Genomic DNA, 27,512 nt, shown 5'->3' with positions numbered 1-27,512 from the left:
TACATTCAACTAGTCAAAGCATAGCCCAAGCATATCAAATTCCAGTTACTTTCTTCTCCTGCGCTTTACATGTAAAGAACAAACACTAAAAAGCTGATAGCTGATAGCTGGGAAGAGACTTGTTTGGCCTGGAAGACTAAGAGGACAAGGATATTTTAGGACTGGGGTTATTGTTTAACCCCTTCTCACTACTTGTTACTCCAAATGCGGGAATTCAGTAATAGAGAGCTATATCTTTTTTGACTTTTAGAATATTTTTCCCTGACTGGTTTTGATTAATCATGAAAGCAAAGCACTGGGCCCTTAGACTTTGCCAGCCCACAGAGTCAGTCTCTGTCAAAAAGAGCAGAAGCCCCAATTTGAACAGTATCCCATTCCCACAAAATTCTTTCCAATTGTGCAAGTTGGTTTAATAGACAAGAATACACATGGGTAAAAGCAAGTAGGTACAGAGTCTGTTCTGCAGTATAAAGAAGGCATTAGGTTTGTCTGTAAATGTTTGCATATCCAATCCATCAGGCTAAGTGCTAGACCATGCCTGGTTATTGTGCAGGGTAAGGAAGAAGGTGGGGATGGGAGAAAAGGAGCTCTGGAGCTAAAAGCCTTTTCCCTGACACTCTAAAGATACTAGATTACATACAGGACAAAGAGAAGGCAGGGGTTTGCTTTCCCAATACCTCTTAGCACAGCAGATTTTGGAATAAAATTTTCCATCTTACAAATGACTATGCATTCTGGCCCAGATCCAGCAAGTCAGTTAAGTGTGAACTTCGTTCTAAATACTTTTGTAGTCCTATTGACTACTATATAGATTTGACTTTCCGATTAAACAATTATTGTGAATGGAAAGGTAGTTCGTTCTTTCAGGCTCTGAGTGCTTACAGAAAAGGAGATACACAAATAGATCACACAGTATGAGAATTGGAATCAGCCTCAATTTGAGTTCAAATCAAATCTTAGACATTGTGTCTATGATTTGTTTGTTGGTCAAAGCCTTTTGCAAATTTCTGCTCTGTCTAGCTGTCTGTGAGTTGCTGCTTATAGAGGATTTCAAGTCTGACGATGGTTCCTTAGGGTAAATGACGTGAGAATACTCATGTGGTAGTTCTGTGTACCTGGTTGTCTTAGCCTATCCCTAGAAAGGTGAGCCCAGTTCAGCAGAAGACTGAGATGCCACTCCAAGCCACCGGCTGAGCCAACAGGCAAAGGCAAGGGAAAGAAAATATTTATGTCCCAGTGCTGGAACCCACAATTAATACCCTTTCAGTCATGCAGCCTCGTTCTCCTTTCCCACCTTCTCCAACTAGAAGCTTCTCTATATGTTTTGTTATATATATACCCTCTGAAATGTCCCTTTCTTTAGCTCATATAGTAATTACAGCCCAGTTATAGTCTGGCTTCACTAAAAGTAAAGATTATTTATGGCTTTCAAGTTGGAATTTTATACTGTTATCAATTCCAGCAGATAATGCCATTTCATGAGATCAAAACTTTGCCTGTGGATTTGTAGCCAGGTACATGCACAGGAATATTACACTCATTTCAATACTGTGATTTTCTGCTTTAGACACAGTAAATAAACAAGTGAAAACCTTTCCTGAATCTTACCTGGAATCATTTTCATCATCCTGGTGATGAATTTTTGTCATTCTACCTGTCAAGTTGCTCTTTCATGGCCAAATCTAACTAAACAAACACAAAAATATATACATATTTGGATTAACAGTTTCACTTGTAGAAGAACAAAGAAAAATTTTAATCTTCCAAAAATGTTAGGAAAAATCACAGAGAGAGTGAATTTGATTTAATATAAAATTATTTACATCAACTTTTTGGTCTAATATTAAGTGAAATTAGTATGGTTTAAGAATTGGTGACTTTTTAATGTACTAGGGAATTAGTAGAATTATCCATTTTGCAAATAAGGCTTTGCCATATCCTGATTTATATTACACACTACAAATTCTCTATAAAATCTTGAAAATACTGGGTTTTCTGTGTAGTAAAATATTGTCTTTTCTTACAGGTGGTGCAGTGATGCTTTTGGTTTACGAATACGTTTATGCATGGCTTCAGGACACAGTTAATCACAAGTAGCACTTCTGAAAAATGTACTTCTTAAAATTATATGCATTCTAAAATACACTTCAATAAAGTAAAAGTGATTCTTATCCTTTATGGTGTTGAATGCACTCAGATCGCACTGATGTTAATAAGTTCAAAGCAAAGTTGGTCTTCAGGCCATGATCCAAGAAAACATTTAAACACATGCTTTTCTGTAAGTGCATAACTAAATAGCATTGCTGATATTTGTAATTGTTTTGCTGGATCAAGAGAAAATATAAAGGAGACATAGGGAAAAGTTAGTTTTTAAAGGAATTCTTGACAGAGAATCATCCTATGTAGCTATACATTTTTTTAAAAGTTTTAACTGAAATAGCAAGATAATAACTTTCAGGGGATTTTCAGGAAAAAAAATGAATAATCCTGGGGGACCAGATACTAAGCTAGTATAAACTGACAGCTCCATTAACTCCACATTAAGAACATGACCCATACTCTGCAGCTCTTGAGTAATCTTGGGTCCAGTTTCAGTTCAGCTCAGTGTGATTTCAGCAGTCATAGAAGAGCATTTTAAGTTTTTGGGAGCTCAGATAGGAAAAGAACAGCCACAACCTTAGAAACACACATACCATTAAATATCCTACTTGTTCTGATATTGTAGAAATCTCATTCAGGCCACAGAAGATACTGAAAATAATTAGTCTGAATCAAGTTACATAAAAAATGCAAAACAACATGGGACTCATAGAAGAAATGAGTAAACAAATAAACAGAAAAAAGTAATTTCAGGCATATGAAATTTTACTGTGAATTTTTTATCCACCTTCATATACTATTCCTAAAAGATCTAGCCTGTGATAAAAGTGCTCAGTGCACCCTGACTGCCCCTTTAGCCTTTCATTTCCACCATGGGGTGGTGAAACAAGTTTCCCAACTGATAACACACATGCAGTTGTAATTAGTTAGCTGTGCACCTCAAAGAAATGTACCTTTCCATAGATAAAAAAATGCTAGAATTGTTGCTTTTCCCAGTCACTGTAAATATAAATAATATTTCAGAGATGTACTCATGTCCTTACTAGACATTATAAATATCTCTGTAAAATACAGTAAATTCTGTTATGCTGACTGAAAATACAGTTTCTGTTCATGCAGTTATGCCATTCTACATTTTCTTTTAAAGAACTCTTTCAAAAACTTAAAATTACACATTATTCTGTTATAAAAGTGTTCCCATTATATAACTTGGTTTGTTGTCAAATGAGTATATATCTTGCAATTGCTGAAAGTTTCTGTAACTCCTCATGCTACATTCACACTGTTAATTTTAGTTGTTCTTCCTCTTAACGAGATACAAACCTGCTAAAGAAATATCTTTCAAAATTGTTACTTGAAAATGACTGTTCATGTGCAAAGTCTCGTCTCACAAGAGTTTTTAATGCATTAAAAAAGCAATAAAAAGCTAAAAATAGAAATGCATTTTCAGCACTTTCAAGGATGCCTGTATTGACATGCTCAATAAACCTCTTTTTTGTCTGAATTTGGCAACAGGGGCTTCTCATACCTATGCTACTCCATAGCTAAAATCAATAAAATTAACTCTGTTAAGGTTTACGTGTTTAAGGCAAATGTTCCTTGTCATTGCATTTCATTATCAGTGTTTAGCCAAAGAGAAGACACTACAAAGATAATTTCAAAAACTAAAGCCAAATGCTTCATAATTTGTCTTTTATTAATTTAGAGCATTCAAAATATAAAAATAAAATGCTTTAAACATACTGTATATACATATATAGCCTTCAGTTTTACATCCTTTCCAACATGATTTTTTTTCAGTTAATAGTTTAGCCTGATCTTTGATAAAATGAGAATGATTAGAAAACAGAAAACAGCATGGGCTTGGAAAACTAACCTATGAGCATGCCAGCCCAATCCCCCATTACCCCTGGTGTAATATGGGCTGTGATTCAGTTTTACACCAAAGGACCATGCAAACACAGTTTGGCTGTCATAGAAGGGAGTATTATTAGGCTTCACTGATTTCTTTGAAAACATTTGACACTCTGGGAATGAAGTGTAGAGTTTTCAGATTAAAAACTTAAATTCTGCACCCACATATACTGCATATTTCCCAAATGCATCCATTGACCTCTGTGGGTTCACTCCGTATTTATACCCTTGTATTTGACAACAGTATTTAACCCTTGCTTATTATTTTTTGAAAAACAACTCCCTTTTTCTCTTTAATTTAATGTAAAGTGGCTTAAAGTTGTGTGGCTAGTAAGCTGATATGTTGCAGTTTTCAGTTTACCCATTAGTATAAGCAAGGAAAAAAGTCCTTGTGCAAAGAAGTATTCTGCATCATAGGTTTACATTTTTTAAAAGATTTATGAAAATTCACACAAAAATAAACTGTCACAGGCAGTTCACAAAGAGCCAAGGTCAGGTACTTCTGCTCACTCTGAGCAACAATTTCTGCACACAGCCCCACTGACTTCCCATTCAGGGGTAAGGTATCATGTACAGCAGGCAGATGCGCAGAGAGCTGTACCTAAACAAACACAAAACAAAATGGTTTATGATGATGTATTCCCATGTGAGGAATAATTAACATCATGTCCTGTCCTTGCTGTATAAATTATCCTGATTTAGCTGAAGAGAAGATAGTGCAAACAACTCATACAAGCTAAGGATCTGTCTCTCTGTCTCCCAAAACGCACTAATATCCCATGAGAATGTCAGGAAAGACAACTTTTATTCTGGAAATGACCTCATGTTACCCAGAAAAATTTGGAAAATTTTTAATGCAGGCACACTTTGTTACAGACTTGTGAATTCTTGAAGTTTAAAAATGCTGTGCTATGAAAGGCTTCTCTTCCTTTTTCTTTGGTTTTTTTTTTCCATTTGATGTCCCCTTTTTGATTTGCATGGATAACAATAGGAAGACTTACTCAATAATTCTATAATCCAGTAAAACAACAAGGTTGAAAACTAAAATCCTCTTGCCAACTTAATCACTTATTTACTCATGATCTTTTTCTTATCTTCTTTTTTTCCCTGTTTTATTTTTAGTGAAGAGCTTGTCTAGAATTAAACCAATGTCTTTCTCATGGTGTTAAGGCTCATCTTATTTCTGCTATAATGGCATAAAGACAGAATAACATCCATCACGTCACTAAGAGTGTGGCAGAATGGAAATGCACTTGTGTGCACATTGCCTTTAGTGGTTTCAGAGAAACATTCTTGAAAAAGTGTTCTACTGAATAACAAGGGTTTCAGCATCTCATTAAAGCTAAACAGCTGTTGAATGCCTTTGAGGCTGAAGAACATGAATCAGCATCCAAGATCAGATTTTCTTTCCTTGGGGCCAGAATACAATACCTGTGTTCTTTATAGAAATGGAATTCCGTTAACTATTTTTTTAATACGAAAAGCAAAGGTGACAGCAGCCAGCTGAGTCTGTCTATATTTTAGTGGACATACTGTGTATGACATAAGTACTGGTTACTAAGATTGTTATGAAAATTTACGCACAGCTATCTTGGTGATGAAAGCTGGAAATCCACAGAGAGGACTGCATTTTAAGAGGGGACTGTATTTTACTTTCCCACTGAATTAAGGTTTAATGGGGTTTGCAGATAGAACAATATATGAAGAATGATATTTTCTCCTTTGCTTTAACTATGTCTAGTGTAATTTAAGTTATTGAAAAATATTTATAAAAATACACAATATATTAATATTCTGTGAAGGATGAAATGTCACACCAGGCTTTTTTTTCTTCCACATTCATATTCTGAACATACCTACAGCATGGGGAAAGCATAATAATAGTCAGAACTTTATTATTGCCCAAGGAAAACAAGTAAATTTTCAAAGATCAGAACGTTTGGTCTCTTGAGATTAAAGTTTAAAGCATAATAACTGGCACAGAGTACTTGCCACTGGATACAGAAATGTAGAAAGGGAATTTGCTAATATTAAATAATATCTGTGTTTGTAGCACCACCACCAGTATACCTATAAGGGAAAAAAATGCTTCAGAACAACTATGTAAACTTTACCAAGAGCCATATTTTACATTCATTAAAGCAGAAATTAAAGACAACTTCCTCTTTTAAAAATTACAATATAATCTTGGGGCCGAAAAAGCTGAACACAAGTGAACTGAGTACAATTCAATTTCTCAGTGGGTTTGTTGACTAACATGGCTTTGTACGCATCTCTGCACAGGTTGCATGCTAACAGCATTTTTCTCTACAGTCTTCAGTTTTGCTCAGGTATTTTCCACCCATTTCTGTTTGTACTCTTCACCTGAATATGGTGTTTCGTGAATTTGGGAGACTGGGTGTAGCTGTGGAGAGTTACTTAGCTGGATTTCTGCCTTTGCATCTTCTGACAAAGAGATAACTATTTCATGAGATGTTGAAGCCTCCACTGTAGGCACAAAAACATGATGAAAAAATCCTATCTAAGCCTCATCACCTGAGGCTATCACCTCACCATGCAAAGACACAGAAAATAACTAGAAATCATCTTTTTAACTGAAAGAAAGAAAGAAAGAGAAAGAGAGGCAGAGAGAAAGAGAAATGTACTGGAAGGTGAAAACAGATGCTGTCAAAAGCCTATATTTACAAATCACAAAGTTATTACTACTGCCTGATGATGGTGACGTGACAGAAGAATCTGAGAGCCACCTACTGCCTTAGTTCTATATTTGATTACCAAAACCCAACAAAACAACCAAAAATGACCTCTTAATAACAGTGCATTGTATAATCTCATCAACAAAAGGGTTGTTCTCTAGGCAATCAGCAAACACCTCCCATTTAGGCACCTTTGCTGATTCAAGGCATAGCAGAATTTTCTGTGGTGATTTTTCTTTATTGCTTTTTACACAAATCTAAATAACAATTGCACATTTAGAAAGTTTGTGGTGATTAAGAATAAATATGTGTGGTTTGACCAGGAGAGAGTGGGACAAGGCTCCATGAGCCCTTTGAGGGACACAAGGTCTTTAAGAGCGCAACACCACACTTCTCTCACTTTATGAGGTTGTCTTCAGCTTTTGCTATCCCAAAAGTCTTACAGGAGACAAGTCACGAGGAGAAATGCCAGGTATCAACAGCACAAAGAGAGCAGTCTGTGAGCTAGGCTCAGGGGATGACAAGCCAGCAAGCTCATTGTGGTCCTGGACTCCTGCATCAGAGAGCAGAGGCTGAGACAGAGTGGCTCCCCTCCCTGGCTGTCTGCATGCCCTTGAACGCCAGCGAGGCAGGGATATCGCAACTGTGAGGGGACAACGGGGTGCCTCCAGCATGCTGCCAGCCATGGGTTGCCATATAGCTAGATGGAGTGGCGCTGTACGTCATGTAAGGTGACACTTGGGCTGGTGTGGCATAGGGAGGCATGGCTGGTGCCGACACGAAACTGCTGACGGCTGGGAGGCCATTGGGTGCCTGAAAGGAGACAGAAGAGAAAAATATTTCTGAGAGAGTAAGACACATCAGATTTGCCCTCAGATGCTGCTGGGGCTTTGTACAAAAACTAGGGTGAGTAGGGACACTCAGAGAGCAACCCGTAACCATTCCCCTGAATTTCAGGGGCTCAGTGGCCCCTTCTGCTTTTAAGACCAGATACCGCACTGCAATCAGCACTTCACACTGCTCCCAGTAACCTGTCTCAGACAAGGATCAGCAGCAGATGTTTAAGGAACATACACTGAGAGCAGGGCAGGAACTGCCGAGACCCTTGTATGCCTGCCTATCTTTCCGCAAGCTGTTGTTCACAGACTCTTAAAAGTCCATGGTTGCATCTAATCATTATATTTCAGAGTTACTGCTGGAGGGATTTGTGATGAGTTTCTCCCTTCTCTCTCACTAAGCACCTTAATCCACTTGGCAATGAGTCCCACGGGTTAGAGTAGGTGGACTGCAATATTTACCCACTTTTCCCAAATTTTGCACAGGTAATTTTGGCCACTGTTGCAAGCCCTGTTGGATAGTTCAGTGCCAGTTTAAGCTGAGTGTGCAGTGACCACAGACAAACCAGCAGAAGAAGAAACTAACCCATCCCAGTGCCTCATCCATCCTGGAACTGAAAGAGGGTGGGTTCAGCCCTGAGCTGCCCCAGGCAGGTGCAGGCACAGATCCCAAAGCAACACTCCCTGGAGTCAAGAGGTAACAAGTAGATGGGGGAGGTGGGTACATCTTAAACTCTTGGGTAGCTAGTTGTTGTTCAGAGCATGAGGCAGAACTATAATAGTAGTATTGATGATGTCTTAAAAATATGTTTTATAGATACTTGGAATAAAAACTTTGAAATGTTCTTTGTTCATAGCTCCTCCTGGTTTCAATAGGGCTTCTGTGCAAAAAACAATTGCAGGGCTGGGTCCTTTCCTGTAAGGTATTTTCCTAGGTCCTTCCGTAGGCTGGGGAGAAGGGTTTCTATTTAAATAGAGAAGGAAGAGTCCTTCAGTCAGTCACAGTAGGATTTCACAATTAATGACTCTTTATTTAACTAAAAAGTGTATGATGGTTTATTTCACACCCTGTAAATGTTTCTTCAGCACAACAGGTACAAATGAAGATCATTTATCTTGCTTAAGTTTCAATTTGTTTAGTGTTTGTTTTAGGATTTGGGGTGGTATTTTTTGTTGCAGCAGCAACATAACTGTCATTCAAAATTCATAAACACTTTGCTGAAGCTGAACTTGCCTTATCCTTTTGAAAATCCAGATACGTCATCTGACCTTCAACTCCAATTACATGTACCCTACTGTGTCTCAGAATTTCGCTTTAGCCTCAGCTCTAAATATGAGTGTTTGCAACAATACTAATTAATATAAACCTGAAAATAATTGCACTGTAAATCAGTACAATTCTTGAATCACATGGAAAATTATTTCATTGAATTCACTGGAAAGTAAAAAATGTGACCAGCCCTAAAAAGCTACCAATCTCCAAGCTCACTGCTTCTTCCAATGTGTAAACATGAAACAAGAATGAGCACCTCTCTGGTTTTTTTTAACAAGCACCAACAAAAAGCTTTGCATAGAGGCAATAGAGCCACTAAAGCCGGTTGTAACACTGGGATATCAAGAGCCACAACCAAACATATTCTGCACAGAGAAGTACAGAAACCCTGAAGGGGTGGGTACTGGAAGGAGAAAAGACATGGGGCAAGTCCCTGAAGCCTCATAGCCATTCAGACAGCACAAACCTCCAGCCCTGGAAACTCAGAAGAGGTTTTTTGGACTCTAAGAAACTGTCCTGTTCCTCAGGCTTTCCCACTGCCAAGGAGTCTGGTACCAAGCAGTGGGCTCAAGGCTGTGTCTGGAAGCCCCATTTTAAGTAGGATTCCTCGCTATGAGTGGTCATGTCCTATGAACCTATGATTGTGCTTTTGAAAGGATTCCTCCTAGGCTGCAAAGGATGCACATGTACCTCCAGTCTCCTGTGTTGTTACTGCTGCCCTCCACCACAGAAAAGGATGGGAAAAGCCAGAACTCTGCCACAGAGAAAATTTTTCCCATATGCTGTACAGACTGCCATGCTGTAGGATGCTCTCCAACCTCTAGGCACTTCCTCTTGGAGCTGCTCTTTAGAAAAGGCAAATGCTCTAACAGACTCTCATCTGAGGAAGAACACAACTGTAAGTGCATCCTTCAAATCTGTGGATAGTCAAAATACCACTTGATGCAATCACTTTGTCAAGCACCTCTCCCCATCCCACCACCACAGGCTAGAGAAATGCAAATTTTGGTACTCAGGAAATTACTTCCTCCTGTATACAATGCTGTGTCCAGGAAAAAAAAAAAATATCCATGGAGGTGATGACTCTGTCTGTACATGTAAATAAAACAGACCAGGACAAATTCTTCGGCCCTGAAGATGAGCAGCACCATGCAACACCCAGCCCCATAGCTAAGCTCTCTTCTGCCCGAATTGAGGTGGCCTTATCCACATAGCTTGTCAGGCAGGGTCCCTGGACTGTTCCCTGACCACCCTCACAATGGGGCACTGTCTGGCTATGTGCTAGTGGGCACAGACTAAGTCTGTGCCAGGCAATGTGCCGACAAGGCATCTCTTTGCTGGTCCACCAGTGTTCGAGCCCCTGTCCCAGCCTCCTGTAGCTCCTACAGACAAGGCTGCCAGGACTTCCTCAGCAATCAGAAATGGATCACTTTGCATGATGTGAGGCAAATCTGAGCTCCTGAACTGCTCACAGTAATGCAGACATTATTGATAAATATTTTATCAACAGGCATTGTTGATAAATATTTAATCCAATTCCACATGTTCCGTGGCCTTATGGCACAAAGTAAAATAAAAGTCTCTGAACTGTAATTATTGGAGAAGCCCAAGTTTTTTATTGGATTATACTGGAGGTGCTGCTTGGATATTTGTTGATAAAACATATGGGACTTGACTAAAGATTTGTGAGGTTTTTGTAAAAGCTTAATTTAAAACAATATCTATCCTGATTTATAACATCCAGAAAATTCTTTTACACACACACACACTTATTCAAAATACAACTGTGATAACAGTTGGTTTTATAGCATCTATTTAGAATGTGAGACAGCTACTGAGGGTAGGACGTGGAGACAGTTGTGTAGGGACCACCAGTTGCATCATGTCAGAGGCCAACAACACTGGAAAGCTGTTGTCACTGCCTCACCGAACTGGTGAATCATTCTTATTTTTGTTCCACTGCTACAAAGCTTTACCATTCAAACCCATGATTCTATGAATGCCAGTAGGTGCTCTCAGCCAAGCAGGCAGCACTGGAATGGGTAGGAACTGGCCCAGCACAGAGCATGGTTCTGCTTCAGGGGAGGTTTGAGCCATACCCACAAAGCAGTCAAAGGCCTCCTCTGACCCAAATTAAAAGACGAGGGGATAGAGAAAACCTCATATTATGTGATTTAAAACTATGCTATTCAATTAAAAAAAAAAAAAAAACAAAACACCTCTGATTTTCATCCCTTTCATCTGTGAAGAACTTGACTCAATAGTTTTAACTACAAGAGTTTTTACTTCTAAACAGCTTTAGATACAAAGTGTAGGTTATCAGAAGGGTTGAATCTGGTCTGTCAATCTGGCACTTTTTACAAACATGACATTCACTTAAAATAAATGGAGGGGATTAAGTTCCATGACCCTGTATATACTGGATGAATAATTCATCCTGTAGTATTTCAATCAGAGGAAATGAACACCAAAATCTAAACATTCATAATTAGGAGTGCAAGAACCCCATGGTATTTATGAATTTTTAAAACCCTCAGAACTTGCTTTAAGTGCAGAGGTTCTTGAACCTGGTTTTTAAGTTTTATAAATATTTTTTTTCTTCATTTAAACCTTCACTTTTCAGGAGAAATCTAATTTTTCAAAGCAAACAAACAAACATGTAGCTCTAACTGAACAAGAACCTCTGCTGTGCAAGAGATAAGGGTTCCTGTCTGAAAGTGCTTACTCTGGGGCTTCCACAAAGATCAGAGAGAAACATTTGCTCTGAATTGCTCCTTCTATCAATGTTTTGAGGCAACTGATGGAATAAGTATTTCCAAATTTTAGGGCTGTGTTCAAAACCTAGAACACATGACCTCCCACCAATTCACAAATTTGGTTAAATGTTCTCACAAAGATACCAGTCAAACACCAGTGGGTGGGTCAGGATCATGAGTTGGATCTGGTGCCTTTCTGAGGAGTGGCCACTGATACATGCCAGTGACAGTGAAAGGAATATGCAGGCCAGAAATCAAAGCCACGATGGACATAGCACCTTGCTTTAGGTCACATAAAATGATGCCGCTGAAACAAGCAGACTGCACATATTTTCATCAGTAAAGGAGTTGGTTCAGTAGCTTTAATGGATGAAATCCTTAGTTTTAGTCAGTTTATATACAATACTAACTAGAGACCATTTTTTTTTAATTGTTTTCAGTCTGTTTGGGATTTGCAACACGGAGGGAGTGGGTGGATGAAAAACGAGTCTAGAACCAAACTCATGTGGGAATGTCTTTGGAACAAATGATTTCCATTAGCTGTTTGGTCTCCTAAAAGTCAAACAGTTCCTCCCCAAACCCAAAGTAAGCAGCACACACATCTTGATTTCTGTTATGAAGGTTATGCTTATATGATGAGTTGCACAGCTTCAGTGTCCATTCTCCTGCATGGGAAGGAGACAGAGGGTACAAACCTTCTGGACAAGCTTCCCAATGAATCTACATGAGACAAAATACTTTGTTTTTTTCTGCCTCGGTCACAGAAGAACCACAGAAACACACAAGCTAGATTCCACTTTCTGTCATCATGGTATAAATTCAGATTCTATATTGTAATCAATTAACATTATTTTTGTTTGTTTCATCCCCTTCATTACTTATCCTTCTCTGACTTTTGCTTGCTAGACATGTGTTCTCTCAGTATCAAAATTAGACCACCTCCTGTGTTCCCTTCCCATGTGGCTTCTAAATGTTTCAGAAAATGATGCAGAGTTGTAGCATTCAAAATCACAGACTTGTATTTGTTAGCTATCATTAATAGCAATAATGCAAATTATCTCATTTCAGATCTACATGAATACAAATGACAGCAGATTTAATGCCATGAGAGGATGCCATCTCAGTTTTATAGTCTAACTCAATGAGTGTCCAAAAGAATGTAAATGTTTCTTCTTATTTTAAAGCTATTATTGACAATTATTTCAATTACTTGTCCATTGTAATATAATTGTTACAATATTTTATTAAATAGATTATTTATTGCATAGACCAGGAGTGCATGCTTGGTAGAAGTATTCTAAATAACTATATAAAAAAAAAAAAAGTGTTTCTGTAGAAATAGCATAGGCTTCAAAGCTCGATTTACCTAATTCACCAGCCCTAATGAGCCTGGACAGTGACTCAGCCCAAAGTCCCCTGCTGCAGTCAGCAGAAGTTCAGTCTGTGTCATGGCTTAGGAAACACACCTCTGGTGAATAAGGTTGCTCTTTTGTATGTATTTCTCAATTCTAACACTGACTTGGATGGAATGAATCCTTCCTGTCCTTGGATCAGCAAGCTCAGCACATTGCCTTGATCCTCCAGCACAGAGCTTTTCCCTGAGAGCAAGTGAAACAAATCTGCAGAGGTACCACAGCTGCCTTATCAGGAGCTGCAGCTCCCCAGCAAAGTGGAGTGCTGGCAGCTTTCTCTGCAGGGATGCTACTGCAGCTCCACAGAGAGACAGACACCCTCTCACTGCTGATTTTTCAAAATGAAAACATTAAAACAATTTCTGCAAATGAAGAATCTTTTCTAAATGTCCTGAAAACACATTCACAAAGTAGATACCATAGAAGCCATTTTTCCCGCAGCAACAGAAAAGCATAGCAGGGAACAGAGTTGGATATCTAGTCCTTCAATCAAAGTAGCAAATTACCATAAAAACCCAGAGGATATCTCACGTTCTTAGTGACATGCACATAACCAGTCAAAAAGGTTATGGCAACAAGACTAGGAGCAGTCAAACACAAACTGCAAACATCAAGGTAGCAAACGTGCTAAATCTCCCTTTTTAATTGGAGCTTAAATATGATTTATAAATCAAACCAACATATAGGATCCCAAGGGAAGAGTAAACAAATTTTCCAAGTAAAACAGCAGCAGCAGGCCTGTAATGGAAGTGCCATTTAGGAAAATGGCATGACCAAACAATCTAAGTAATACACCTATGCTTTTTTAAAGGTTTTTAAATTAATAACCTTAAATAATATTTTTGTAGAAATTGTAGTAAACTAAATTAGAGCTAAATTCTGAAGCTGCAATTCAGTGCTGCAGCATCAACGAGAAAAATTACATGATTCTACAAACACTTGTTCAGCCCAGTGTTCCACTAAAATTAATGTTCCTACACAGATAAGTCAGAGTTACCTAAAGAAAAAGGATTACAAAAGTGAGCACTGAGTAAATTTCCCCAGCTTATGATAACAGATTTTATTAAAATATTTATTAAAATATTTTTAAAATTGCTTAGTTGTATGTGAATAACCCAGTCAGAGTTTACCCTGCAAATCAAGGTTTGTTTTTCATAGTGTTGGAAAAGTTTCTTCCAAAAATATTTTTATCTTAGACTATGTACCCATATTTTTAGATGAATGAACTTATTTTATTGAACATAGTCCCCCTTGATTTTCTAATAATTTCACTGCAAGCAGCAGATAATACAACAGACTCCGAAAACTTTAGACATAGTCATTAAATAATTTTAACAGCCAAAAAATATTCAGCAGAAGGGGTAATATTTTGTAGGTAGGATATTACTTAGAAACATATGCCATTATTTTCAAGAATGAACAGTGATAATACATCAGAATTGAGAAGCTTTTAAAAATAATACATGGGCAAGGGTTTTGGAGTTGATCTATTGCTCAGCTGAGCTGCATTGGTTTCCAGAAGACTAAGCTTTGAAAAATAAAGAGATACCTTTCAAGAATGCATAATTACAGTATTTCTCTTTCACTGTAAGTTGTGGGAAGCAATGCTGGCATTCTAGCTGAAGTCACAATTAAAACAGAGTTATTTGCACGCCCAGGTGCTCCAAGATTCCACACATTATTAGCTACCCAATCTTATACAGTATCTCTTCAAAAGATGACATTTTCTTTACAGCTATTTCTCCTGTTATCAAATTCAATGTATAACAATGTACTGCATAAGAAAATCACACTACTTCCTTCTATAATAGAGTTCATTCCTTTAATAATGAGCAGATCCCATTCCCCATGTTTAACATGCTTTTTTATTAATTTAGAGTTGTTTCCTTTACTTATAGGCATCCCCAGCTGCACTGAATAACACAGAAATCAGATAATATCAATTCAGTGTTTTAACTGTAGTTGGGACATGCATCAAGACCACTCTTAATTATATTTTCTTATCAAGTTTTAAATCTCAGCCTCTTCAGGGAAATAAAATCCCAGGTTTGGAAATAGTAATGGTAACTTGAATTTATACACCGTCACGAATCCTTTCCTAAAGGAGCCAGGGGCATTTTATGCCTTTTCCAAAACAAAAGAAGAAACAAAAGAAAATAAAAAGAAACAAAAAACCCAAAACAAAGAAAGAAAGAAACAAACAAACAAACAAAACCCCAAAGAACCCCCACTCCTTCTCTGAGACTGAGGAATCTACTACAAAAACAACAGAGGAAAAGAGATGTAGGACAAAAAGGCATGGTGGATACAAGGCAGACAGAGATTGTTGTAAAACCTAAGCACATTCCGAGGGAAAAGAGATGAGTAAAGGTTTCCAATCCTTTTTCAGGAGTGGGATGGATTTAGATAGCTTTCACAGTGAAGTAAGATCTACCACACACAGTACACCAAGCACACACTAATATGTCCATCTGAAATGTCTCCAAACGTAGATTATTGTGTCAGGTCTTTACATTCACTGCATGGTTGCTTTCCTTTCATACTCGAGGTTAAGAAGGGTGATATAAATGGAAGTCACTGCCTTTTCAGTGAAGGTGCTGGTTCTTGAGGTATGTTCTGTTTAACAAACCTCACAACCAGACTATCTCAAAGTGAGTGAAAACAGATTCTGGATGCTGTGAGCACAAAGTTTGATTCTGACAAAGATACAACTTAAATCTCCCTTTACATATATACTGTTTTTACGAGGACAGTAGGAAAGCACAAAAAAAATCATGTCATATAAGCAAACTCCTTTGAGTGGGAATTAACAACAGATTCCCATAGTTTTAGAAGAGATTTGCACAATAATTCCGCTTTGGTAGTTTTGCCAAATCTGGAGTTGGGCACGGCACACATGGACATTAAACAAGCAAACACACTGGAAGGAATTGTTCTTTCTACTCTGTTGGTTAACACTATAATGTATTATTGAAAGGTTCTATGAAAAATGTCTTCTTAATATTATATATTTAACAATGTATTGTAATTTCAATATGGTGTTGTTTAAATGAGATTGAGGTTGGAAGAGGAGACTTGCAGACACTTCAAAGGGGTCCTCGATGGCTAGAAGCTAGAAAAATATGGGGTCAACCTAGCAAAATCTCCACTTTGACCTGTTCAGAGATAGCCAAAACACCAGCCTCCCATGTCTAACAAATCTCTGATACTGCAGAGGCAGTTACTGGGAAGCTGGTAAACTAAGGTGAGTGAAATTACAGCCCATCAATTATTGAATGCCTATGGTCATTATCAGTATATACATAGGCAATTCCTAAAAGCTGAAAAATTGCCAAAACAAACAAATTCAAATGCGTCATACAGTCTTTATATACTTGCCAATATACTGCAAGAACCAGAAGACTGAACAGATAAAGATCTAATCCCCCTGCTCCAGGCACTCTGCTCCTTAGCTGTGATAGGTATCTGCCATCACTCTCGCTTTACAGACCCTGCTCCTGTTTGTCGTGGCAGAGCTTCTGGCAGGTTGGGGCCCTCTGAGTAGAGGGTGCTCAGAGTTCAGTTTGAGTGTCATTGTACCATTCACTCACCTCTCTGACTTTCTTTATTAGTTTCATCCAGGTGGAGTGCCCTGAAGCCATGTGGGTTGGTAGACAGGGCACTGTGTTTTGGCTGTGGAAGCAGGTGGCCAGTAAGAGGCAGGTCTCACAAATGGGGTTCGAATGAGGTGCCATCCAGATCACCTGGGAAGGAATCGGGTGCATGTAGTGGGATCATCTCATCCCCCTCACCCACAACATGCAATGATATGGATGCCTAGACCTTGAGCAAGCCACTTTAGTGACAATATTTTAATAACAGGTCTGGTCTGGAGATCCTAGTGAGAGTGACACAGAACCAGTTCTCCAAGCCAACATCTGAACCCCTGAACCTCTGCTAACAATGCTGCTAGCTACTACAGCAAGAAAGCAAATAAGCACCTGTCCTTAACAGCTTCACCCCCCTCCTCCCACCTGGTTATGACTGAGGAGCAGTAGGTCCAGACTTCTATCATGGATGGATTTTGCACAGACTCACAGCAGGAATCCAACTGCCTGAATCCTGAGTTAGAATATAGAATGCCAGATAAGTAATCTGTTAATTAATATTTTCAATAAACAACCTGTGTAGGAGGATCATGTAATTGGCCATAACATTTAAGGCTACATTTTCATCTTATTCCCAAAGAAGTTACCATATATTGTGAGTACTAAGCACTGCAGATACAATTACAGATGCGTGGCCACCAAATATACAACTCATTGTTCATCTATAAATGAACAAAATCAGCAACTAAACATCTACATTGCCTACATTTTCTGTGCAAATAATTGTCCAGAATTGCACTCATAATTATTTGCAATCACTTGCCCTAGAATGGAACCTTCCCTTTACGTGCTTACAGCGTGTAGAGCTCATGACCCCCAGTCAGAACACAGCCAAAGAGCAGGGAGCAATATCCCAGCAAAGCTGAAAAGTCAAGCCCCTAACAGTCGATGAAGTTCAGCTGAGACAGACATGAGGTAGTTGCTGCTTAAGGTTTTGCCCAATATGCCAGAGGAAGACTTCACTCAAACTGTGTTCACAAGCCACTCTGAATTAGGAGGATTGTTTTCTGTAGCTCCAATAGGTTTGGGGTCAGGCCTACGAACAACATGCCATTTCCAGGAGTGAGCTTGCAATAAGCGCTTGCTCTTAGACCCTCCAGTTACAAGTTTTTTCCCACTAATGAGTATCAGCTCCCTTTGCAATGTGCACATCTGCTTCCCACAATGCATACAGAAAGTAATTCTGAAAAAGAAATTATTTCCAAGCTATTTGCCTCTCAGCAAGTCATACAGACATACATCAGATCTTCTGCATTTTCATACATGTGTAAATTCAGGCCACAATTTTTTGTTTACACACCCATAACGTTAGTCCAGAAAGTCACAAACATCAGATGTCTGAAAACTGTATTTTAAATATGAGACATGTTTATTAAGTGTTTTCATTTCAAATGCAGGTTACAAATGGGTTTCTGTTGCAATCACTTCAGCTGTTTTTTTCTTAATGCAGCTTTCAGTATAAGCTGTGTAATGCAAAAAATACTCAGAATATTCACCCATCGTATCAATAGTGTAGAAGCTGCTCAACACCATACTGAAAGTGCCTCTGTATAAATACTACAATATAACTGAGCTCCGTATGAAATGTGTATGACCCAAAACTGCCAAGCTCTCAGAAAAATCTATTTTCCTTTTCAGTTTCTCTGATTCACAGTCACCCTGTTTGCAAAGCCGTATGACAAATTTGTGACTATGATGCACAAGGGAAATTATGCAATTGCTTACACATAAATGACAACTTGGGACATCAGGTAACTAAAACTGAATAGAAAGTTGACAAGACACCTCTGTGATTTCCTGGGAAATCTTTTGTACGGAATCATAGTCTGTTTTTAACTCCTGAAACCCAAATACTGAACGACATTGCAAACAAAAGCCCTGGAGACACCAGGAAATTCATAATACTTGAAGTGAAAAATGTTCTACATCCAGAGATTCAGTTCCACGTTAAACTAGTGTGACTGCATAATGCTGAGGCAAAAATGTGAGGTCTTCCTGCCTTTTTTGTGGGTGCATTCCCACTGATGTCTGGGGCAAGGACTGAAATGTAGCATTAGGAACCCATTGGAGAGGTCGGCCTTGGCTGCCGCTTGACAAGTCTGGGAGATCAATAAGACTTTTACATAAAAAAAGCCTACAGAATCCCATGTCTTAAAGCAAATGTATATCATTTGAAAGAAGGGGTAAAATAAATACATTTTTTAAGTACAGAAGACCTTGTTCTTTGGTCCCAATTTTTCTAGTCTTTCTCATGCAGAGCGACTTTCCAGAGGATTTCTTGAGAAGCAAAATACTATCCTCCATGACTAAGGAACAAGTCTTTCACTCACCTAGTAGTTATGGACCTATTTGCAAACTACGAACAGGTTATCTTTGAATGTTGCTGATGCTTAAATGTGTAGATGATACTTGTTGGAAACAGCAGAATTACCTATCACTCACACAAAATCTGTTGTTAATGTGCTTCAGAGCACATTCTATCCGCTCCTGTTGTGAAATTGGAAAGCCTAAGATAAACATGCACACTTGATTCCCTGCTGCTCTACTGTTGCAGGCACCTCTGATTTTGGTAATATAGACATAAAACTGGAATATTACAGAACAGTCACTTTTCTTCTCTGGGGTAAATTTGATTTCTACCTCCTGAAGATCCAGCTTTTGTAATGAGCTTTGCCCAAAGGAGACGAAGAAAATAGCATTTACCCTGAAGTACAAAGACAGAACCCATTTCACCGTGGTCCTTCTGGCATATAAATTATGACTAAGGTTTCCCCATTTTTGTAAAACCATTACAGATACCCCTTTGTTAGGTTCACACAAATGAACCGATGTTCTCTCCTGTCCACAGCTAAGTTATTTACATCCAAAACAGTACACGTTGCAGGAGACCATGCAGAGATTCAAGGACATAAGAGTCTTTGCTGTCACAGTCACCCCAGACTCACTGCACTTCAGCTGATGGACAGCTAGTAAGTCAGTGCTATGTGCAGCAAGAATTTGGTTCATAAACTTCACTTTGCATTGGCTGGAACAAATATTTTGGCAAAAAGAATGTGGCAAAAATGTAAAAAAGTCACATTGTCCCATCCTTATTTGAAATCATTTTTTTCTGGATACATTCTAAATTAGTAAGGAATTTGTGACAAAAAAAGCAATTAATGTACATTTGAATGAATTCTCTGGAAAGAACGTCTGAATATCACATGAACAGACTAATCTATACATTAGAACTTTCCAAAGCCAAATTATGTTTACACATATTATTACAGGGAAGGAGCTGGGGAGAATCTCCTCTGTGTCTTCTTTTAGTGAGCAGGGTTCTGAATATGGCTTGTCTGCCCTTTTAAACTCTCTGGACAATGTATTTTGATAAATGAATTCCATTTTATTAATAGAAATTTGCTCCATTTTAAAGTAGCAAGTATGTTTAAATTACATTTATCAGATGATCTTTCAGGTTGAACAAAACATTAAGGTAAGACTGGTATTGACAATAGAACACTGATATATTATGAAGGTTAAATCGTATATATTGAAAGATTAAAAAAAAAAAAAAAAGAAAAAAAAAAAGAAAAGATAAAAAATAGTTTCCAACACCAGCATTGAAAATAACCCAACTTACATAACATTGTTCCTAAACGCATCTATCGAGGTAAATGAGATCTAACAGAGGCAATGGTTTAGAGCCTATGAGCAAGATCCTGTGAATATTTCAGCAGGATCGTGTACAGAAGGCCCAGACAATGAAGTCTCAGTACAGCCGTTCTTACAGAACAGTGACAAGCTATTTCCATTATTTTTAGTAAGACTACTAACACTTGTTTTCATCTTTAAAGAAAATTGTACAACAAGGAGTATTAACTCTAAATCTAACTCTAATCCTATCTTTAACCATATAGTCACCACTATACTACAGTGTGCGTTATTTGTGATATGATATGAAATTAACAGAATAATAATGGAATAATAAAAAAATGTAATACAAAACAAACAGGACAGTATTAAGGGTGGTATATTGTTTATGTGTCATAAAATGGCTGTTCGCTTTTGGGGTCTACAGTATTTCTCACTCTGCCTAATTCACCTCTTTGCAAGCATTCCCGCAGTTTGCGATCCACATCTTGAACGTGAAAGAGTATGATTCAGCTACTCTCAGCACCAAATACGAGGTACAAAAGTCGGAAAATATATCCAAAACCTCGGTCTTTGAATGGGCAAAAAGCTAAGCAGGAATCGTGGGTTTTCCTCAACTTGGTTATAAGCACAACAACTGAGTGGCCGGGAAGGCAATGTGTCTGAAAGACCTCTGATACGTTTTGAAATGTTTCCATCGCACAGAAATAACGTGTTCAAAACCTGTGCTTTCCCAACGAGTAACAGTTGAATCTTTTATAGCTTTTCTCGTGGCATGGGATTTGATTAGCAAGTACAAAGATTTAGACAGAGATTTATTAAGTAACAGTTATATTGTGTTGTAATTAAAACGTAGGAAATTCGCCGTCTACTTAAGCGTTTAAAAATGCTTAATGTAGGAAGCAATTACACCTCATTTTCAAATTATTCCCCTACCTACAGAGTACGCTGAGGACAGAGCAAAACGCGGCTTTAAGGGCGGCGGCGACTGCGGGACGTGCCCGCTGGCCCGGCCGAGGCAGGGGCAGAGCCCCGGCAGGCGGCGCGGGGGTCGGTGGTGGCGGTTCTCGAGCGCCTGCTGTGCGGGGGCAGCCCGGGGCGGCCGGGACGGGAGAGCTGCTACCCCGCCAGCCCTCCGCCCGCCGGGAGCCTCTGGCCGGGATAAAGGCCGGCTGGGTGCTGCCGGGCGCCGCGGCCGCCGGGCCGAGGAAGGGAGCGGAGAGAGGAGCGGAGGAGAGAGCCAGGCTCTTTCCCGACGTCACCTGTCTTTGCAAACCAAAACCGAGGAAATTCCGGCACCGACTCCAAAGCGAGGGCGGCAGCCCGAGCTCAGGGGCCCTGTGCATGACCGCCCGCCCCTCCCTCTCTCTTTACCTGGCTGTACTTGGCCTCCTGCTCAAGGGAGCTCTTCTCCAACCCGTTCACGGAGTGCTGGGCTGGCGGGTGGAAACTGTTTCGGCCCAGGCTGCTCCATTCCTCCACCTTGGGGCTGGGGTAAGGCGAAGTGTCGCTCACTGCTGGAAAACAAGGCAGGGGAGAAGAGGGAGTTAGATGCAGAGGCCGGGATGGGGAGATGGAGATGACTTTGCCTCGGGATGGAGACAGCTCCCTCTCCCCACGGGACTCAGTCTGCGGGGCAGAGCTAATGAGAAGCCGGTCCCTTGCCCGCCACACCTCGCTGAGTCTCCTGGGAGCCTCTGGAGAGGGTGATCCGTGGGCAGAAAGAAGTCGGGTCCCTCTGTGGCAGCGATCACCAGTCGAGCCCAGAGCCGGCTGGGTCCCTCATTCCCGCGTTCCTGCACTGGTGGGACGGAGCTGCCGCCAGGCACTTGTCCCCTGGGATCTCCTAAGAAGGATTTACGGCATTCGCCTCATGGGTATTTGTATGCGAGTTAGAGGACAAACGATACTCCTGTTAGAAAAAGTCCTGAAAGGGGTGCAGATAAGCTGGGCTCAAAACAAATTTGGGGAGGGGAAAAAAAAACTAAAAAAAAAAAAAAATAAAAAAAAAAAAAAAAAAAAAAAAAAACACAAAATTAAATAGATTAAATAAATAAATTTTAAAAATAAAAGGGAAAATGAAAGGAGGAAGATAAGAAAGAAGGGAGGAAAAGAGATAACAGTTCTATTCTTTACAAGCGCATTAGCCGCGGTAAGGGAATACCGGGATGTTTTGCAGGCGGACAAATTCCCCGAGCCCCACCGTAAAGCGCGGCGCGGGGGTGGGGGAGGGGGAAACCCTCCCCCGAGCCCCGCGCTCGGCCGCATTGGAACCGCCGTGGGAGGGGGCTTTGCCGCGACACCGCGTCACTCGGCCCCTCGCCGGGCTGAGGAAAGGCACAAATCTGAAGTTGTCTTAAGAAATTGAGCTCTCTCGGTGAGCGCCCTTTTCTGCTGATCTCACACTTTCCCATGAATAGGGGCTTCCTTTCCGTGTCAGCAAGGTCAGTTTATCCTATAAATCAAGGGCGAACAGCCCCCATCTGCGGCACTGGCTATTCCGCAGCCCCGGCTCTCTGATGGGAAGGGGAGGGGGGAGATTTCACACTGTAGAAAGATGTGTGCCGCTGCGAGAGCCGAGGGAGACGGGGCAGATACCGAGGCACCCAGCAGCAAAGTCAGAAGCCTGCTTACCAATGTGGTGTTAATAAAAGAAGAACTAACTAAAAAAAAAAGAAAAAGAAAAAACCCTCCATTTCTCATATGAGAGAAGAATGTTCTCATTCTTTTTAATGTTCGTTGCCAATACTACCTCTCCCCAGCACAGAGCAGGAATTTCCAGGCGTGTATGTGTTAAAGACAATTCAGAAACACGCATATTTTTTGTGCCAGTGTGGTATGAGGATAAAGTTATATTGTGAAGGGCAAAGAAGGACAAAACTTATATTTTTTGTATGTATGAATATAAATAAAACATACTTATGTGTGTGTATTGCTTGAAAAATACCACTTTTCTGAAGAAATAAAAAGAAAATTATTCTGCACTGCCTAAAAGATCGTTTTGCATTTGAAATGTTGCTGGAAGCGGACTGTTGCTGTTGAAAATGCAGTGAAAACAGAAATCACAGCCCCCAGCCCTACCCCCTCCACTAACTGTGAAAGAAGAGTGGGACACAGAGATGGCTATAGGCGAAGGTTATTTTGGACTGTTGTTTTAACCAATTTCACTGTTAGTTCACTGGCAGAGACCGAAATGGAAAAAACGTCCCTTTCTTTGCAGCAAGGCATAGCGAGCGGCCGGGAGACGCGACGCAGTTTCCAGGCAGAGGAACAGAAAGAAGGTGAAAGGGGTAAGAGACAAATCTTGGGGCTTTGGTTTTCCTGGTCCACCGCTTCGGAGGAAAATACAGCATAGAATGAAAGCAATTAGGTGACATTTGAACTTCCTGCCGGAGCAAATTTGGCCTGATTGCGAAAACTGCAGAAAACGGACTTCTCGGTAACGCCAAGGCGGCGCCCGTGACTGGAGGGCGGCAGCGGGCCTTGGTCAGGACCAGGACGCGACCGTACCGAGTGTTCCCTGGTGCCGCCGCAACCCGGGCCGTTCTCTCCGGCCAGGGTCGCCACTTCTCGGGTTAGAGCGGCAGTGGTGACGGTTGCTGGTGCGCCTGCAGCCCATCACAGGACCTTCGGTCTCCCTACCTTCCGAGACACATCCTCCAGTAAGCTCAGTGCCGGCCCGTGCTGGGGAAAACGCCAGAGGTTTCCCGAATCAAACAACTATAACCACCTTCCGACCCTCGGAGAGGAAGGAGCCCAGGAGCAGGGGACGGAAACGCTTCGGCCCTATCTGGCTGTCTCTGCGGCCCCGGGTCCCCTCCCACCTCCTCACCTTGGTCTGTGATGGACCGGATCCCCAGGATGTCCGTCACTGAGTGAGAGGACGGCCACGTCCTGGGCATGGCCATGGTGCTGGGGATCGCCGGAACCCCGGGAGGGGTGGACACCTTGGCTCCTGCAGCAGCGATGGGGCTGGGATAGGGGTAGATGTGGTTGTAGGGCAGAGCAGGCTGTGGGGGCGGCTGGTGCTGCTTATAGGACTCGTAGTGACTCTGCTGAGAGAGGTTCCCGATTTTGTTCCGGAGGATGCGGCTGATAGAGCTGACCGACGGCACGTTGTACTTGTCACATACGCCATCGGCCAGCAGGCGATCCCGGATCTCCCAGGCGAAGATGCCCGGATCCCTTTGTTTGTAGGTCCGGATATGTTTTACCACTGTGGGAGTGGTGACCCGAGGCTTGCTGCCTCCGATAGCCCCCGGTAGGATGGAGCCAGTCTCGTTGTAGCGAGCCAGGATTTTGCTGACACAGCCGTGGGAAACGCGGAGCTGCCGGCTAATGTCGCACGGCCTGATACCCAGTTGCGCCAGTTCCACAATCCGCAACCTGATGGCATTGGGCAGGGGTCTCCCGTTGACAAACACCCCTCCGAGCTGGTTCACTTCCCCGAAGGCAGGTTCTGCAAGCAAATGCACAAACACAGCTGTCGGACATGGCGAATGGCTCAGAAGGGGGCGTCTGAGCCGCTCCTCATCACAGACAGATGTCACAGGCAGGGACCCCCCGGGCACTCCATGCACGCTTCTTTATAATAGTGAGATGTCTCCGAAATTGAAGGGGGGGGGAGAAGGGAATGGATGCAAGGGGAGGAAAAAAAAAACAAAAAAGAAAAAAGAAAAAGTAATGAAAAAAGAATAAAAGAAGGAAAGAAAGAAAATCCGTGGCAACAAATTTCGCAGCTCTCCGGACTATGCATCAGGAATATTAAAAAAAAAAAAAAAAAAAGCAAAAAAAAAAAGCACATTCCGGAGATGAAAAACGAGATCGCCCCAACAGAAAAGTCGGTTTTATTAACACAGGAAAAAGGAACGCGAAGAGAACAAAAAGAAAAGAAAAACATTTTCTAAGACGTGGGGGAGGGGGAGGAAGGAAAAGTAGTTGAGGAAATTCTTTTACATTTTGGGAGAGACGAGGGCAGCGCGGTGCTTCTGAATCGCGACTAACTTTTTAAAGACTGTTCCTGGTGCTGTTAGCGCCTCTCGCTTAACAGCACGATTACACTGGGCTGTAAAACAAACGTGCTAAAATGTTAACTACTACGATCGGTGTCAGAAATAATATACAACGTGTCACGGGCTCCAGCCATCCCCTCGGCTTCGATCCTGCCTCGCACTCGCCTAATAACACTAATAACAAACCAAGTAGTCATTAGCTCGCTCTGTTCCCTGCCCCTGACCCTCAACGTGCTCTTACAACTTGTAGGAACACGAGCAAAGTCAATAAGGGAGCCGCGGCGGTGGCAGATGACGACGCATGGGTGCTCCCCCTCTCTTGACAGCACTTGAACCCTCCTGCGGCTCCCGGCCACTTACCCATTCCTCTGAGCGGGGCACCTCGAGGGCGGCCCTAAATCCCAACGGATCCCTATGCCCGGCCACCGGCTCGCAGTCTCCTGCGCTCCCGGCTGCGCTGGCCCCGAGCCTCTCTGATCTCCACCGAGGAGAAAGTAGGGGCGTGAAGGTGTGGGGGGGGGAATGGCTACAAGAAAATCTGCATCCCGACGAGAGAGCCTTGACTTCTGCATTTCAACCTCAGGGCAGCGTGGGCAGGACCGGGCTGGGCCGGGCCCGTGGCCCACCGCCCCCTTCGAGCCCGCCCCCGGGGGCGGCCCCACCGCTCAGCCGCCCTCCCAGTGGCCAGGGGAGATGACGGACAGCGCCGCGGTGGCGGCCCTTCCGCTCCCGCGCAGGGCGCTCGGCACCTGGGCCCGCCGCGCCGGGACGGCGGTTCCGCACCTGCGGCGGTGAGTTGCGCGGGAAGTGCAGCCAGCGTCGGGCAGAGCTGACGGGGGCTGGCGCCAGGGCAGGGCACTGCTCGGTCAGCGGGGACCGGGGGCTTTGGCAGGCAGCTCCGCGGGGCCGGGGCACGGTCGGCGAGCAGCGCAGCGCCGGGCAGCCGTCGGACCGCTGTGCCGCTGTTCTGGCCCTTCTCCCGGAGTAAGCGGCTGGAGAGGGGGCTTCGTGGCTAACAGAGGTTTCCCCTTTCCCTGACTGAAGCAGAACGATGTCTTGACACACACGAGGTTTCCCCGCGTTGAGTTTGCGGTCGCGGGAGAGTTCTTTCTCGTTTATGGTAGCCTCATTATAATAAACCACCTTTTCGCTAACGAATGTTTCATGGGAGGTGTACAAGAAGGCTGTGAGGGATGAGAATTGAGTCTTTTTTGTGGAAATCACAAACCGGTCGGGAGACGAGCTGTTTTTTATTTTGCCGTGGGAGGAGACGGTACGGGTCTTGTAGTGCCCGATACCAGGATGCTGGTGCTCCCCAGTCACTGCAGACCGACACGGGGATACTGGTGCTCCCTGCTCAATGGAGACCGGCCCCGGTATTGTTTTCATCCCTACAGTAAATATTGCACTGCGCTTAACCGTAAAATGTCAACGCCTCGCAGCTGATTGCGATTTTATCAAAGGGACTGATATATATTAGCGATTAAAAGAAAAACAGACAAAGATGGCAGGAAATAAAGAATATGTGGGTCACGGCGTGTATGTGGAAGAAGTGTTTGCTTTGGCATTAGATGTACGGATCGCGATCCCAGCTTGTGTGTGTGCCTTTTACATACGCCCCACTTAAATTATGTTGCACAAAGAGATCTTGAGCTTCCCAGCTCCAGCTAAGAATTTGTCTTGTTTTTCTGTACTTTTTTTTGCTGAGATTCGTCTTTACTGCTTTGTTTTTGGTTTTTGTTTTTGGGTTTTTTTTAGTAGAGTCTCAAAGTACAAGCTCTCTAAATTAAATAAAACTTGAAAAGAAATAAGGTGGTGATGGGAAATATCAGCAAGTAAACTACCAAATTTGTGTCGCTGGTGTGTATAGGCGTTGTATCAAAATTTTAATTGGAATGTTGTAAGATATTTTTATGAAAAGAAATAACTGAGCTTGATTTCAGAACCTGCACATATCGCAATGATATATTGCATTCCTAACTATGAACAAATAGGATGTCGCAGGAGATTTCCCAGAATTTGATGGCATGTTGCAGACGTTTTGTGGTGAAAAGAAAACAATCGTGGTTCTTTTGCAGGTATCTCTTAGTTTGATCGGAATATCGGCGGAGACTTCTGTTTTCTCCACGCAGATTTAAAAACAAAGCAAAACAAAAATCTACACAACAACAGCAACTTTTCTGTTACAGTTTTGTATTTACTTCAGAAACGTGAGTTACCCTTTCAGAGTATC

General features: G+C 41.7%; 2 protein-coding genes across 6 annotated transcripts in view; one reads left to right on the top strand and one right to left on the bottom strand.

Moving 5' to 3' along the window:
• The window catches only part of SLC25A21 (solute carrier family 25 member 21), a 257,554-nt gene extending 252,383 nt beyond the window's left edge, over window positions 1-5,171 (top strand). For all 5 annotated transcript variants that reach the window (XM_027671102.1, XM_027671087.1, XM_027671111.1 and 2 more), the window contains one exon: window positions 2,027-5,171. In XM_027671102.1, coding sequence (XP_027526903.1) covers window positions 2,027-2,097 — 71 coding nt within the window. In that variant the 3' untranslated portion in view covers window positions 2,098-5,171. The remainder of the gene's footprint in view (window positions 1-2,026) is intronic.
• Window positions 5,172-7,268: 2,097 nt separating this feature from the next.
• PAX9 (paired box 9) lies at window positions 7,269-25,713 on the bottom strand. The gene is made up of 4 exons (XM_027674254.1): window positions 25,640-25,713; window positions 24,100-24,726; window positions 21,642-21,781; window positions 7,269-7,523 (listed from the first exon to the last, which is right to left on the bottom strand). The coding sequence occupies exons 1-4, from the start codon at window positions 25,641-25,643 to the stop codon at window positions 7,269-7,271; spliced, it is 1,026 nt and encodes a 341-aa protein (XP_027530055.1). The 5' UTR covers window positions 25,644-25,713.
• Window positions 25,714-27,512: the final 1,799 nt, after the last annotated feature.

The sequence above is a fragment of the Neopelma chrysocephalum genome, unplaced genomic scaffold (assembly GCF_003984885.1).
Source record: "Neopelma chrysocephalum unplaced genomic scaffold, ASM398488v2 Primary Assembly neopelma1_24, whole genome shotgun sequence".
NCBI lineage: Eukaryota > Metazoa > Chordata > Aves > Passeriformes > Pipridae > Neopelma > Neopelma chrysocephalum.
This window is presented reverse-complemented; position numbering and strand designations above follow the sequence as displayed.

What these genes read in the sequence shown, in the direction of transcription:
- PAX9 (XM_027674254.1), bottom strand. An exon ending in CCGGTCCATCACAGACCAAG is followed by an intron (nt 21,782 to 24,099) that starts GTGAGGAGGTGG and finishes GTTTTCCAGCAG; the next exon opens with TGAGCGACACTTCGCCTTAC. An exon ending in AGGAGGCCAAGTACAGCCAG is followed by an intron (nt 7,524 to 21,641) that starts GTAAAGAGAGAG and finishes GTCTCCTTTCAG; the next exon opens with GCACCCAATGGCCTCCCAGC.